General features: G+C 42.2%; 1 protein-coding gene across 4 annotated transcripts in view; it reads right to left on the bottom strand.

Annotated features, from left to right (window-relative positions):
* Positions 1-16803, bottom strand: part of Slx4ip (SLX4 interacting protein) — a 161482-nt gene that overhangs the window by 47153 nt on the left and 97526 nt on the right. For 2 of the 4 annotated variants that reach the window (XM_075962303.1, XM_075962304.1), the window contains 2 exons: positions 15344-15433; positions 10622-10742 (listed from right to left, as the gene is read on the bottom strand). In XM_075962303.1, the coding sequence (XP_075818418.1) occupies positions 10622-10742; positions 15344-15433 (211 nt within the window). The remainder of the gene's footprint in view (positions 1-10621; positions 10743-15343; positions 15434-16803) is intronic. The other 2 variants (XM_075962305.1, XM_075962306.1) reach the window with 1 other exon arrangement.

Raw genomic sequence — 16803 nt, 5'->3', positions numbered from 1 at the left:
GGGTGTGCACTCAGAGCTCCAGAGTAGGAGCCCAATCAACACCAGAAGTGATGATAAAAATCGCATCTATCAAGGGCCTGTGTTTGTTGAGATTTAGCAGTTGCTGGATGGATGATGTATGGTCTTTTTTTTTTTTTTAAATTGCCTTTAAAATCGGAGAGAAGCGGCAGCTGAAGGAAAGCACATAGGTGGTGAGTTACAGACCGTTTGCAGGCTTTCCTGAGAGTGCCAGGGGTCTCCTGAGGAAGGGCTGGGCTCACGGGAAACGGGTTTCACTTCCAAAATTTATTTTAATTAGGAAAAGGCTCTGTTTTCGATAAGCTGGGAAAATAAATACACAACAAAATGCCACATACACATCTTCACTCACAGGGACATCGGGGAGTAGAGCTCACCACAAGCCCGAGTCTGGACAGCAAAGAGAAAGCTTTCTTTGGCAGGACCTTGTGTTGCATCAGGCACTGGGGAAGGGAGGGGAACGTTTCTCAGACAGAGGGAAGAATAGGAAGAACTTGCTTGTTTTGGCCAATCTTGTCTTTTTCTTCTCTTGTGTGAACACCCGTTGATTCTCTAACACGGTGGTGAAGTGCCCCAGCACCAGAGGCTACAAAGGAAGTAGGTGGAGAGGAAGCCTTAGTCCTCCTGCCCTGGTCACTCACATGCCATACCTGGGACGATGCCACAAAAGGATGAGCAGATGGGTGTGCATTTTGGCTAGAGACTGCAGCTAAGATTTTTGGGGAGTAGTCAACTGAGAAGAACAGTCATGGAAAAAGCTTCGGCAGGCAGAAACCACAGTACCCAGGGAAATTTAATTTGTCTTACACTTTTCCAAAGGGCTGGGTTTCTTAGATGTTAGCTGAAAGAAAAGGTTACATAGAATAGAGTAATAAGTTAAAAAGTTCTTACTGCTCCACAAGCATAAATGGACTGCTATCTTTACAGACAATTTATCGCACCAAGTACTTTGAAGTAGGAGATGAGCTATTTGGATGTCTCTTTTCCTGTCTCAAGATCAGAGGCGGGATATGCAAAGTCTAACACAAAGATACACATATGGTAATAAAAGCAGAACACTGCTCCTGTGTCTAAAGAGCTGAGCTTTAATAACAAGATTTTTTTTTTATTTAAAGAAAGCATATGTACACACCACTCGCCTTAAGGGAGACACAAGACAATCAGACATTAGATGGCTGTACTATCCCCAGCCACTGACATTTCAAAGTCACATGACCTTTGCACAAGTTACACAACTCCAAGCCTGCTTCTCATCTTCAGAGGAAAGGTCAGGAATGGGGGCTATGGGCTGGAGCCAGAGTCCAGCAGTGAAGCACTTGTGTAGATATAGAAAGCCTCAGTTTAATCCCCACTAATGGGGACGGAAAGTGGCTAAAAACACCTGTGTCAGGGGTTGCCTTGGCTGTGAGTCAGACACCAGCACAGCTGACACTGGGGATAGACGGACACTCCGTAGCAGGCACTAGTAGGCAGATGCTTAGGCTTCCCAGAGGGAATGGCTTAGGGGATACCATTTTCTGTCCCTTTGTACTGGGTGATTCCCCTGTCCTGCAATCTTACGCTGGGACAGGATGTGGTTTTGGAACATGAAAGGCAGTTTACTGATTTGTAGTCCACAGACCACCACCTCTGCTGCAGTGGCAACAGACCAGAAGCATCCTCAAGAGACAGGTGACCAACAAGTAGCCACAATTCCTCAGTTTTTCCCAACACTGTGCTCCTCCCCAGTGTCTGACAACACCAGGGCCCTGTCCTGGAATAATGAGAGTTTGCCAAGAGAAAACTCTTGAAAGGCTACATGTATAAAAGATGAGAGTTGGGAGAGCATTGTATTCTGTGGACTACTGATTAGTCAATGTAGAAGGACAAACTGAAGACTAGCCAGGGAGCTCTCCAGGTATGCTGGTCAAGGCCATTGGGGCACTACTCCCCTCTCTTCAGGGAATAAGGACTTCCTGTAAGCTCAGTGTCTCATAGATCTCCCTGAGATCCTCCAAAGTCTATAGGATTAGATGATTAGCTTCCCAGCATTCTTCTTAACAGTCAGATTTTACCTTACCTTAACTGAAGATGAGAAGGTCATTCTCATGACTGTCCAATAAAAAAAAGACAATTGAGAGGACTGGGCTCCTTTACCAGAACTCAGCTGTAAGGTTTACTGAGTTAGACCCAGCCAAACATAGCTTGGTAAAAGGATGCTAAGAGAATGGTAATCTACATTCAAGAAGATCTGCCTAAGAATGGCACACCCTACCATTTGATTTCCCCTGTTCTCCCAGAATCCTCTGCAAAATGGTGCCTGGCCAGTGTGGGAAGAGCATTGCCATAAAGTCCTTGGATGAGCCTCCTTTAGGGTTAGAGACAACCTCAGAGCATCAAGAACTGGAAGAACTAATGATTAGAACAGATGGTGTCTGTAAACCTCCAAAGCCCTGGAGAAGGAAGTCATGTGATGACTGAATGGCTAAAAATACTGAGGCAAGTAAAGGCCATAACTGCATAAATCACTTAGTCAAAATAAGACAATGGACTGATAAAAGTCAGTGGTCTTATGTAATCAAACACTACTCAAATGTAGCAGCCTTATATAACAATGGGGAGGTTTGCTGGAATGTGAAGCATCGGCCAGGACCTGATGGAAGCAGGCAAAGCTTGTAGGCTCAAGGATGAAAAGTTTACTCTGATCAGAATATGTATTGTCCTGGCAAAATACATGGTGTTAGGAAACAAATGTAGGAGGGACAAGCTCAGCAAACACTTGCTTTATGCCTTCCTGATTCTGCTAAATCCAGGACTCAGTGGAAATCTTTAACACATAAGACCATCCAGGGGCTGGTAGGGAAGCTCAAAGTGCCATTTAACTACTTCAGGCTCCTCAGCCATTACACAGAGGCTGGGAGAGGCCCAAGGAAGAAGTGAAGTGGTGGCTAATGACAGCACACAGGGAAAAGGGACCCTACGGAGAAAATATAGGAATATCACCAGTCCCATCTACTGAGCATTCTGTCTGTCTGTCGGTCTCTCCCCCCTCCTCTGTTTCTTTGAGACTGGGTTTCTCTGTGCAGCCCTGGCTTCCTGGGAACTCAATCTGTAGATTAGACTGATCGTGAACTCAGAGATATGCCTGCCTCTGTCTCCTGAGTGCCAGGATTATGTGTTACTACCACCCTGCCCCACTGAGCATTCTCAAAGTTAGTGGAACAAAAATCAAGGATAATCCTGTCAAGGCAGAGCTACTAATAGCTAGAGCACCCTACAACCCAACATGAAGACTCCAGGTCAGCTAAAGACACAGGAATCGAAAACACATTAGAAGAGAGTAACAGATGGTAACTACATGTTTCATGATTACAATAATATTAGTAATAATAATAATAATAATAATAATAATAATAATAATAATAGTACCTGAGACCTGCACCCATATGGTGCCTGTGACCTCCTTGCAGCATCAGGTGCAAGAACTAAGACAGGCATTTTTGCTGTTTTCCATTTGTTCTATTTAAAACATGGTGGTTATAGTTAGTATCAAAATTTAGACAATTAGCAAATATGGGCTATGAATAAACTAGAGATGGTTAAATGCATAAAACTATCACTCAGAACCCCTGTGGTAGAGTGGAGCTGGGCTTTAGAACTTTATCTATTTGAGGAGGACATATCCTGTATAGCTGGAAATTGATGCGTATGTGTGTGTGCGCGCACGCGCGAGCGTGGGGTGGGGGGAACAGCTCGTTGTTATCACTTGGAAACTCATGGAAACAGGAAGATAACAGTAAATTTTCAGTTGATAAACTCCACCCAATCAAAGGTTGGACTTTTCGTCTTTACAATATTTTAATAAAGTCTATATTCCCAGGGTAAAAGCCAAATGTTTTGTCTCCATAGACTTATCCGCAGCTACAGAACAGATATGAGATACAGTTTTGTTGCATAGAGCTTGGCCAGGCGCTGACCAATTTCTTCTGGCTGGGCAGAGGCTTTGGTACTATGTCCTGAGTTTTACAGATGAACATCAGTTTTGTGCTAAAATGGTATGTATCCTGAAGCTGTCCCCATCCCGTGCCAGAAGCTGTGCTTCAGAACAGTGACTGCTGGCCCTCAGAGATCCCATCAGCTTCAACCAAGAGCCAGATACACTCTGGCTTGTGTCAAGGAAAGAAGAATTGAAGAAGGATATTAAACTATAGCTTCTGACCAAAAAGGATCTCAAGCTGAGGGCCGTCAATTTTGTTTTCAAATGACTATTTTGGCAGTAGAGGTGTGGATGAATTAGAAGGAGAACCTAGAGGCAATGGCAGTAAGTCAGTAACTGATTATGAAGGGATGGCAATAGGAAAAGAAGGAAGGAAGGAAAGAAGGAAGGAAACATGAGAGGAAAGGAGGGAGGGAAGAAACGAAAAAAGGAAGGAAGGAAGGAAGGAAGCAAGCTAGCAAGCAAGCAAGCAAGCAAGCAAGCAAGCAAGCAATCTAAAACAAGCCCAAACTGCAGGCATTTGTACAGTCCAGTCAGTGAGCACATAAAAACATAAATGACGATAAAAGAGCACAATTCTCCTGGTTGAGCTTTAGTCTGCTGGTCTGGCAAAGACGGAAGTCATTGGTCATACCCAGTTCTGGCTAGAGGAAAGAGCTGAGGTGACGCCGGTGGGAACTGAAGGTGACGTCTTTCTGAAGACTCCCTCATGTCACTACTGTAGCCTGACCTGAAAGGGCTTTCCAGATGACTTATGAAGGATGAAGCTAATATCTGTATTATGCTGCTCATTGACTTTGTGAATTATCTTTGTGCTTTTTATTTTTATAAAAGATTAAGGAAACAGCCTCGGAGGAGCTTATGCAGTTGTTATAAAGAACATTCACAAAGCATGAATAAGATTAATCTTATTAGAGCAATGAGCAGAGTTATGAGCTTGTAGATTTCGGCTTACCCAGGATTACACATTCAGTTTACATGCCATGCTGAGGCATGTTACCCTGATATGGATCTGGAAATGGAAAAGAGAAACTGGCCCACGGTGAACCTGTCAGCTGAGAAGAGTGATCCGGTGGGAGAGAGAACTGTGTAGCATTCATGCCTGGAAAACAGTATGTGGGGAGGGTGAACACCCAGGAGACAGTTCTCTGCAGCAAGGCAATCTGGGAAGGAGGCTCTAGGGGTGCCAGTCAGCTTTCCCCTCACAGGGAGGGAGGAAGGCAGGTAAGTAGAGCACCGCTCAGTTAGGATGCAATATGGTGTGGGCGACGTAAGTGCCAAACAACACGTGGTCAGAGAAAAGGGGAAATGAGGAAATTGATGAAAAAAATAAAACTTTTGAGTTGGAACATTGTTGTCAGACAGGGGAGAAGCTATTACAGTGAGGACACAGAGGAAGAAACAAAGCAGGTCTGTAGGAAATGAGAAAGGCCAGGCAAGTCACAGCAATTACTGACCTGATGAGAAAAGGAAAGATGAAGGGATTAATGGATCAATCACCTACACACATATATATTGCTGCTTTTGCATGCCACGAACTGCCTTGGTTATGGAGAGACAACAGAGAAAATACAGGGCAGAATTGGTCTGTGGGAGGCTCACACATGTGTGGAAAGACAGATGTTTATCAAATGGTAGAAGGTGAAGTTCAGAGTACTTGTGATCTACAGATAGGATGACTGTCCTGAGTGAACTCTGACTAGAGAGCTGAAGACAACACAGAATAGGGAAAAACGAGGCTCTAATTTGAGCAAAGGCTCCAGGACAATGAAACATTACAAGAAAAGAATTAAAGGCATTTAAACAAGAAGGAAAATAAACGTGCAGGACCCCAGGGGGCTTGGCCTTTATCTTAGAGACCCCGAGGATATCCTGAATGGGTTTCTACAGATCTTCACAAGAGCAGACATGAGATTTTAAGGGATGGCCCGACTACAGTATGGACAGAAGGTGGCACACTGACCATATGGAAGGAAGCCAGAGGGGTTCCTGCTACAGCGGTCCAGGTGAAGTGGGAATCCAGACCGGCTGGTGGTTACAGGGAAAGACACTGGCCATGGAGTGACCCTCAACAGATATGCTCAGAGGCTGTTAGAATGAGAGAAGAGACAAAGCATGGGGCTTTCCTATAAAGCTTACTTTCAAAGAGTGAGTGATGAAATATTCTATTGGCACCATCCTGGTTTCCTCTGGTTATACTATCATCTCACTACACTAAATGCAATTTTATACCACTAATGGTCACCAGGGGCTACACAAAGCACAGAGGACCTGGTTTGTTGTTGTGCAACTAGAGAAAGTCAAGAGCAGATGATAACAGAGAAGTCATTTGCAGGGGACTGGGAGATGGCTTGGGGATTAAAGCACTTCCTGCACAAGCATGGCACAAAGATTCTGATCCCACAGCCCATGTAAATGTCAGTGGGCACAACTGCCTCCCTAGAATTCCTGCCTGGGAAGATGAGGATAGGGGATCCCTAGAGCAAGAGCACTCATACCAATGAGTTCTGGGTTCAACTAAGAAAACTGGACACAAAGGATGGGGCAGAAGAGTAGACAGTGATCATTTCTGACATCAGCCTTGTGCTGCCACATGCATGTTTGCACACACTTGTATACACAGACATACACTCAACATGCTTAAACACACATCCATCAATATCTTTAAAGAGCTCTTCTAGGCTGGGTGTGGTGCATGCCTGTAATTCTAGTATTTGGGAGGCTGAAACAAGGATATCAAGTTTGGGGCTAGCCTGGACTCTGAACAACTCAGGTAATCATGCTCAGAAAAAAAAACGAAAAGGAAAAGAAAAAGCTGTAGCTCATACAGCTAGTAAAACACTTTCAGAGTCTATGTGGCCCCAGTAACTAACTAACACTCTCTCTCTCTCTCCCTCTCTCTCTCTCTCTCTCTCTCTCTCTCTCAAGTTCACAAAACTATAAACATGAAATCCAACTCTGAAGTTACAAGCATGTGTATTACTAGAATGTTAACTGTACTCTTCTTTAGAACAGTATCAGATGCAATCTAATTCTACCAATAAATTATGAGCACTGACGTTTAATAGAATACTTTGCAGTCATCAAAATAGCAATGTGGACCTGGAACAAGTCAAAACAATCTTGAAAACGAGTAACAAATTACAAGACTTAAGCTTTCTGATTTCAAAACTTACCACAAAGCTATAGTATATCAAGAGGCTGCAGCGCTGGCACCAGTGGCAGACACAAACAACTGAAGCAGAAGAGAAAGCTCAGAAATAAACCGGCATCAACGCTCAAATGATTAGTGACAAGATTACCAAACCCATTCAGTGTGGAAAGTAGTCTTTTAACAAATGATACTAAGAGAACAAGACATCCACATGAAAGTGGGTTTTAACTTTAATTTACATATAAAAAGTAACTCACATGGGGTCAAGTTCCTAAATAAAATGGCTAATTTTTAAAATTTCATAGAACTTCTGCTTTTAGAGGAAAAGTTTCACAAGACAGGACTTGAAGAAGACTTCCATAGGCATAGCATCACAGGGCCGGGAACAAAGGAAGAAAATGGCATTCTGGCTTTATCACATTCAAAACAATCTATGCACCAGGGTAAATCATCAAGAGCGGGAAAAGACAAACCAGAAAATTTGCAAAAATATTTACAAATTACATATTTAATAAGGAATTAATATGCATAATATACAAAGCCTTCCAACAACAACCTCCCCCCTCCAAAAAAAGCCCAGTTAAAAATGGACTAGAAATATAGACATTTCTTCATAGAAGACATATGAATAACCAATGAATACATAAGAAGATGGCCAGTGTCACTAATCACGAGGGAGCTGACAAAACAAAAACAACAAAACAAACCAGAGTTAGAGATTGCTTTACATATATTAAGATGGCTATTATCAAAATATTAAGAATAAGGGTTGGCAAAGATGTAGGGAAATGGAACCCTCATGCTGGTGAGGATGTAAAAATGATGCAGTCATGGTGGCAAACAGTATGTTAACCTCAGAAACAAAATCAAAATAATTATCCCATTGTTGTTTGGGTTTCTGTCCTGCCTGGTTTCTGTCCTCCCAGCAGGTCCCACAGCCGTTTAGCCCCAAAGAAATCACACAGAGGTATATATTAATGATAAACTGATTGGCCCATTAGCTCAGGCTTCTTATTAACTCTTATAACTTATATTAACCCATTATTCTTATCTATGTTAGCCAAATGGCTTGGTACCTTTTTCAGAAGAACAATCACATCTTCCTTCTTTTGTGGTTGGGACAGGACTGGGGAGGAATGGGCTTCCTCCTTCCCAGAATTTTCCTGTTCTCATTGACCCGCCTCTACTTCCTGTCTGGTTGTCATGCCTATACTTCCTGCCTGGCTATTGGCCAATCAGCATTTACTTAAAACATAATTGATAGAATATAGACAATTGTCCTACACCACTCCATGATCCAAAAATTTCCAAATTTATATTCAAAAGAGCCAAAAAGCTTGAAAAGATAATTTGTATATGAGTGTTTGCAACAACAATGTTCATAACAGCCAAAACATGGAAACACTTTGTCAGTAGATGAATGAACAGGTACTGTGACATATACTGGAAGATGATACAAAATGTGAAATTGTGATAAATGCAGCTGTAAGAATGATAAAAATGTATCTGTAATGGAAATAACACAGAGAATAAAATGACAGACATTATATGGCTTCATTCACGAGACACTGATGTAGAAAGAACAAGAGTGTCAGAAAGTGAGACCTCCATGACCAGGGGCTCGGGCAAGAGGATGAGGACACATTAGTCATGCCTGCAGAGTTTCAGACTAGACAATGAAAAGTTTCTGGAGATTGGTAAAAGTGATAACTGTACAAAAATATGTGCATATTTATCCTGCCAAAAGTGTACACTTGAAAGTTTTTGAACAGTAAGTTTTATCTGCATTTTACAACAACAGTTTATAATGGTGATATAATGGAAAGGTTACAAAATTGTATACACAATAAGATCACTTTCTCTTTTAAAAAAAATCAATAAACCTTTTTCTCACACAAACCTGAGGACATTTTCTTGCCATATTGGGACCAAAACTGTCTGTGAGAGAATCTGGGTACTGAGTATTTAGTCTCTTCCCTCAGCAGTCAGGGCTGGGATGGGAATGGAAAGGTTGGCTTGAATTCTGATCAAGCCACCTACTGTAACACCTGTGACAGAGATAGGAGTCTTAGAATCTGGATCCATTCTTTTTCCTGTTGCACCAGATAAAATGTGAGATTGGCCAGGTCTACTTAAAATTCTTAACAACACTGAGTGGCAAATCAGAGAGCATCATCTAAAGCTGTGGTTCTCAATCTTTCTATTTCTTCAATACAGTTCCTCATATGGCAGTGACCCCCCAAATAAAATGTTTTGTTGCTACTTCATAGCTGTAATTTTGCTGTTACAAATTATAATTTAAATATCTGATACAGAACCCCCGTGAGGTCGAGACCCATAGGTTAGTAGTCACTGAGAAGCAACATTGTTTGGTTTGAAAATGTCATTTTCTTAAGACTTTCAGTTTGGGTGACAAAAACTACTTGTTTATTTATCAGCTATAAAAGGTGAGTTCTCTGGATCAAGAAAGGTTCAGAGAAATACATAATTCAGTATTTTTCTTAAACAGGTGTGCTGTTAGCATAACGGGGTTCACAATCGTCTACCCACTGTAGTCTGATAATTACCATGTTCTCACTGTATTTGTACCACAGGCTTCTATGAAATGCTGATTTTAAGTGAGAAACAAACAATGAAAACAAAACAGAAAATCAAAGCAGAAGACTGAGAAAACAGAAAAAACTTGGGGTGGAGGCCACAGGAGCTAAGTCTGGATTTGAGCTCTGCCACTCATCCCTTACGAGGGTTCTCACTCAGTATGCCCCTACATCACTATCACAGCCACCAAGCTAAGCACTGGGGACAGATGAGGGGAAGGCACTAAATAAGCCCCAGTCTCTGTCCTGAGACGACCCTGTACTTGATCAAGCCACTGAACCTACAGACTCTTGTTTCCTCACCTGCGCCATCACAGATAGAATCTCAGAGATGGTGCCCTTTAGGTTTGGGAGCTAGTAGCCTGCTATGAAGGGGTTGCTCTGCGTTCTGTGAATATAATGTCATCCCTGGTCTCTACCAACAATGGGCCAGCATCCCACCCCTTGCCAGTAATGGCAACCAAAACTCTCTGCACACATCTCCAAATGTCCCCTGGGAATAACACTGCTCCTGTTTGAGAACATCTGAGTGACATATGGAAAAACATTTTTAAAAGCATAAGACACTGAATCAACTTATGTCAGTATTAATATAAATCCATTTGTAAGATTATTTGTCAAAAAAACAAAACAGACCTTTAAAATTTTACAGTTTCCTTAAGAATGTTTTACTTGCTATTTTTATATATTTTGCCTTCCATTAAAAGCCCTTTAAGGCTTTTTGGTGAATTTTTGTTACTCAAACACAGTATCTTCTTTACAGCATATTTTTTCAATGTATCACTATGCTAACACAACAGAGTCAAATGTAATTGCAATCTCTACAAAGCAGAAATTTTATTTTCTTTGTCCAAAATCTCAGAGCTTGTTGCCTACCTTTTAAGGACAAGGGACTGGATCTTGTGAATTCTGCATTTGATGGCCTGTGCTGTTTATAAATGCCCACGTACTCCTTAACTCTGGAATCAATGGTTTCTTTTAACAGCAAACAAACTTCCTAAAGTAAATTTAAAACAACAGACATATCAAGTTTAATGCAATGCAAAGAAGAAAAGATTATACAAACTGAAAAGGCAAATGCTGGCATTTAGTTAGCTTTTGAACCTAGCTGTGAACACAGAAAGGAACACTGTACAGCCTTCTGGAGTGCAGTGCACAGAAAATGGGCTATCAAAGACAGCTCCATGGCTGGTGTTGGCTCTGCCTGATGATGTTCTCTCTGCCTTAGTTTCACAATTCCAAATAAAGATTTAAAAGCTTACTTCAAAAGCAGGGTACAGCTTCAAGAATGTTTTCATATAAGTATCAGTCCATCACACTGTGATGGATGGAGGGGATAAATCCCATGGAGCTTTCTACACGGTTCAGCATGGGACTCAGGGGTACTCAGAGACGCAGAAAGGAGTATAAGAACACTCCTATAGTCAGGATGGGTGGCATGGGGACAGGTCACAGAGGCCACTAGCTCTGGCCCTACTATCCCACTGCACTCTTGTTCTGCCTGCAGATAAAGTGTTACCTGATGTTATTTGTGTAAGAAAAGCCAGAAACTTCCATTTTCCAGCATGGTTTAGATTTATTTTTTAAATTTTATTGCTGAGCAAACAGCATCATTCATTAGTTTCTGGCCTTGGGTTTACAAACACAAGAGATCAGAGTGGTAGGTTAAAGAGAAGCAGGGAGGGGCAGTATGACCTTCTCACTCTTGTGATGATGTCGTAGACCCAATTACTTTCCAAAATCACATTAATAGTCTTCATTCATGAATGATAAAAGTAACTTCTCATGTCTCTGGTGTAGATATTACTAGGTAGCCGAACCAGGCCTGAATTCAATTTCAGCATGCAGAATTATCATTCATTTCTAGAGATATCAGTTGGCATGTAATATTTGCAAAGAACAGAAACAAAATAAATAACTCAGAAATCCAAATGTACAATGGGTATCAATATTTTGTGTAGTGTTTCCTGCATTACCAGAAAAGTGTAGTTTACCTTAAGAAATTAGGGGAAGCTACATATAGGACAGGTACTTTAAAACTAAGATCCTAGATCAATGTCCAGCAGTTCTGTAGCAGATTCAGAGTTGTTCTGGTCACCTCAAACTTGTTCCACTTGTTTCTCAGAAAGCCAGCACAGGTTAATCACTGAGATTCTTCCTAATTACAGCATGAACCAGGTTTTTGGCTGCTCGCTCCTTTATTGCAAATATCCCTTAAACAGGATATAAAATCCTTGATTTAACACAAACATAGACATTTCTACATAAAATGCAAATGCCAGTCTCCTCTTTCTTTTTATTTGCAGCTAAATGTGGAATATAAAGATAGCATTTACGGCTGAATGCTTGGCACTGCTCACACAACACAAAGGCAGCCTGGCCTCGTACTGTTGTTCTAGCAATTAAATGATTTTTGCTTCACATGCAGGGTTCAAGTATGACTGAGCTAGAAAATATGTGGAAGACACACAAGGCAACAAGGATTGCTAAAATTTGGCCATAAATACCCTATAAGGCTAGAACTAAAAATAGCTAGACAAAAATAGAGCCCATACACATGAAGTTTCTCACTATATTCCAGGCGTTCCTTATGGGAATCAGGTTTCAGGGATTAAAGATGGGCAATGTGCAGAGGAGACGGATACCTAAGAACTGATCCAGCCGGGCTTGGGAAAGCATCCTCAACAGGCCTAGAGCAATGCAGGGAAGAAAACAGCCAGCAATATCTGAGAGGAAGGTGAGAGGACCAAGTAAAGTACCCACGAGCGGGCAGGAAACAGGCACAACCTCCCTGTGCTAACAGGGCTTCTGTCTGCTTCCTCAAGTTCACATACGAGACAACTTCAGTTTGTCTCCTTCACTCCAACGACTACATGAGTTGGACTCGGGAATGAAACGCGTGTTTAACATATGGCCCAGCCCTCTTTTCATACAAAGCGCCTGTTAAAATGCAATCAAGCTGGTTGTTTCTAGATCGTCCCCATCATGAGGCGATCTAGAGATGGAAAACAAGGAAGCACTGACTGAGCATATGTGAAGTCATAAGCTGTCCGCACATCTCCCTTTGAGGACACAGACATAAATTATCTCTGACTGACTTGAAGAGCAACGAACATAAATTGAAGGAATTGCTCAAAGTAGAGGTGGCAGCTTTGCTTGGAGAGGAAAGATCAGCTCGGTAGGGCAAGCAGGCCTCTTGCAGTCACCACTGAAGGAGCTCTCTGCAGGTTCCATCATGCACCTCTGCCAAGTTATGCCTCACTGCCCCGGAATAGACACTCGCTGGAACAACACGGCTGCATGTGGCACTTGACAAGAAATCTAGCCTTGCGCTTTCTAGTGGAGGTGACTCTTGGCTCTAGAGCATTCCGTATCAACCATGTCTTGGTCAAAACTGCCTAAAAATCAGTATTTAAGGTCTACCGCTTAAGTCTTCAAGCTGCAAAAGAACATGGGAGAGCTAGGGCCTGAAATGGTGGACTTGAGAACCTTTCCAAAGTCAGCAGGGCAAGATCCCTTGTGTGAAATATTAGTCACTTTGGTGGAAAGAATGCTCTAATTTGAATCATGTGGACATGGGTTGGTGACCTAAAATTTGAGATTACAAGAAAGAGAACAGTGGAGAAAAGTCCTAACCTGCTATACACAAAGTCCTCAAGAGGACAGCACATAGTCAATTTCCTTCATGAGAAATTCACAAAACCTGTGTCTTCTCAGCATTAGGTCACTAGGCATCCTTGTGAAATAATGGCCACAAGTACTGGCGGTACTACCATTTTACTGAAAATGTACTCTTAAAAATAATGTACGTGTGGGTAGGTTGGTTTTAGCGATGTGAACCCTGGTCACAAACAGCAGTTCCCCCTCTTCTGCTACTGTTCTGTTTCTATTCAGCACTACTGCTCAATACAGTTCACGCTTATTTACCTCTCTAAAGTAATGGCAGCAGGCAAATACTATGGAGGAAATGAAGAACAGTGTTTTGAAGGTTTTTAAATTACGCTTACTCATTGACTTGTAGTGCATACGTGTGCAGCTGTGCAGGCACACACACGCCACGGTGTACATGTGGAGGGCAGAGGATGACTCGTCGGAGTTAGTTCTCTCTTCCCACCTTTCTTGTCATGGGAATTGAACTCAGGTCAGTACTGGATTGCAGGCACTTTACCCACAGCGTCATCCAACTGGCCTGCTGGGAAACTTTTGAATAGGCCTCTGCCTTGGTACCTGTCCCTGATCTCTACCGAAGGAAACAATGATTCTCCTCACAGGAGCTCACAGAGAGGGGACTGAAACCACAGGAGACTGAGGCTTTATCTGGTCAAACTCATTAATTTGAAGACAGAGAAGGTGGAAGCTCGTGGGGAGGTCAGATATCACAGAACCAATCCTTGCAAACAAGAATAACTGGTGACTGTCCTGTAACTTAACTATTAATAACCGGGTTTTTGTTTGGTGTGAAAGATTCTGATGTGTGTGTCTGTGCGTATGTGTGTGCTGGGAACTCATCTCAGGTCCCCAGGAATGAGCCATCTCTTTAATAAATAGCTAACTATTGACTGGAACGCCCTACTAATGGAAAAAAAATACTTAAGTGATACCTTTTCTGTTTTAGCTGCATTATACATGGTTAAACAAGTACTTCGGAACAGTGGAGACTTTTGTGTACTCTGGCATGCAATTTAGTGAAAGGACAAACTGCTCATGTGGCAACAGCTGCTCACCCAGTTTCAGGCTGACCCTCACAACTGAGACCACGCTAGAGCTTAATCAACGGCAGCAAATGTTGGTAGCAAACAGTACAATAATTGTACTTAAACATTTCAATATTTCTAGGCTATGAAGTCTACCCAACAGTTTTTTCTTTTCAAATTCTCCTAAAATTTCATGTATTAGCAGAGCAAACCTACATGCTCCAAGCCCGTGTTGTTCAGACTCAATCCATCCGTACCAACTATATGCTTCACTGGCAGGCCAGCAGCAGCGGGGGAAGAATGAAGCTCCGCTTCCCTTGTCACAGGCTCATGAGAATGAGAAGAGGTGAAGAGGAAGGTAAGGACTAATACAGATGTGGAGATTAGCATTGTGTGAATTCCACAACTGCTCCAGGTGCTGCCGGCTTTCTCACCACTCAGATCAAAATCCCTGCTTGCTTGGAATAGTTTGGCTTCTTTGTCCTCCCTTTTTATTATTGAGGACCATTTTCCCCAAAGTAAAGGGGATTAGAGTTTTGGTTTAAACAACAGAGCCTGGGATGAGGACATAGAGATGGCGAGGTGCCTACCAAGCACGTAAAAGTCCTAGATTCGATCTCTAACACCACAAGCACGTACACGTACACACACACACACACACACACACACACACACACACACACGCCAACAATAGATTAGCATATGAAACATGGTTGTGTCAGTTTCTCAAGGGCAGAGGTGGGAACACATGTATACTTGTCACTGGGTATACTCCTAACTATCCTAACTACCACTCAACTTTTTAAAAAAAACACTAATGAAAATGAAAGCTGTGAGGAGCTGCCATTTCTTCCAGCAGATACAATAAGAAGTAGGTTTAAAGAACAAAATTTCTTTGTTGTACCTCTTTCTTCTGCTCTGAAAACCAACTGGAATCTTTATTTGGACCTTGTGGCACTATATGAAGATCCACGAGGACAGCAAAATTTCCACACTGAAAGAGAAGGGGAGAATACTTATTAACAGCAGAATGTGTCTGCAGCTCATGCCTAGCAGAAAACTGCAGAGAATCCCACAAACTCCACAACAGGCACATGGATCTCATGAGTAGATGTAGCCAGACACAAATAGACTGGAACCTTAAAATCGTCACACCTTAGGAGTCATTGTTGCGATTCCCAATATAATAGTAAATGAACATTTTGGAAAGGAAAGAATGTATAACCAGGACCACAGGTTGGGGATGTCCAAGAGACCCAGAGCTTCAGTCTGTAGACCTGTAGGAAAGTCACGTTTATAAATCTCTAAGGAGATCTTTGATTTCTGCTTTAAATTTTGGTGAAAGCAGTTTTAACAAATGGTATGAGAGCATCAATCAGATACAAACACAGAAAATGAAACTCTTCCTGGCATCTGCCAGACACAAAATTTAACTTGAGATGGATTACAGACTTAAGTATGAAAACCAAAAACTATTATTCTCATCGTAAAGGCAGGAAAGGATTTCTTATGTGTGAGCTAGAAAACACAAAACATTGAAGGAAAAATTGTTGACAAAGCTGGACACGATCAAAAGAAGAAATATTTGCTCATCAGCAATACCACCAGTGGAATGCCGTGTGCGCTGCAAACGGGATCAAACGCCCTCACAAACACACGTCTGACATGAAGGACTGGTATCCAAAATAGGAAAACAACGTCCATGGACTGGTAGACTTTTTAACATTCTAAGCTGGAACAGATACCACAAATATGAAAAATAGATGGCTGCACATGAAAGAGTGATCACCATCACTGTTCACAGTCAAACGCAGTTCCCAAGCAGTAGCTACAGCCGTGAAATGCAGAAGGTCTTAAATTACAAAGACCAACACCATACCAAACAGACAGAAGATGGAGCAGTTCACTCTGACCCGCTGATGGGAATGGAACTGGGTTGAACTACTCTGTCAAATGGTTTGCCTGTTCCCTACAACTAGCCATGTGACTACGGACTAGGCCAACGAGGCCACCCTACAGGTTCACCTAGGCAACAGAGCTCTGTTCACACTAATCCGGACTGAAGACATACTCAAGGCCCAGCAACAGGAAAATAAACTAACTGTAGTCTACTCACACAGTGGAATGGCATGTACCAAAATGGTGACAAGGCCAAAATGGACTCATCTCAAAAACAACGAGCTAATGAGGCCCGACTAATGGATGCCTACTCTCCGGCTCCATGACAGCAAGAGCCTTGTTTAGTAAAGCGCCAGGGTGGTGTCTGAGAGGCACACAAAGAAGTCAAATTCAGTGACAGGAAACCACGGGGTCCTGAAGGGAATCTGGGTTGTACACCTAAAAGTAGTTCTGCTATTCTCACTA

The sequence above is a fragment of the Microtus pennsylvanicus genome, chromosome 2, assembly GCF_037038515.1.
Source record: "Microtus pennsylvanicus isolate mMicPen1 chromosome 2, mMicPen1.hap1, whole genome shotgun sequence".
Classification (NCBI taxonomy): Eukaryota; Metazoa; Chordata; class Mammalia; order Rodentia; family Cricetidae; genus Microtus; species Microtus pennsylvanicus.
The sequence above is the reverse complement of the archived record's forward strand: the minus strand, read 5'-3'. Positions and strand labels throughout refer to the sequence as shown.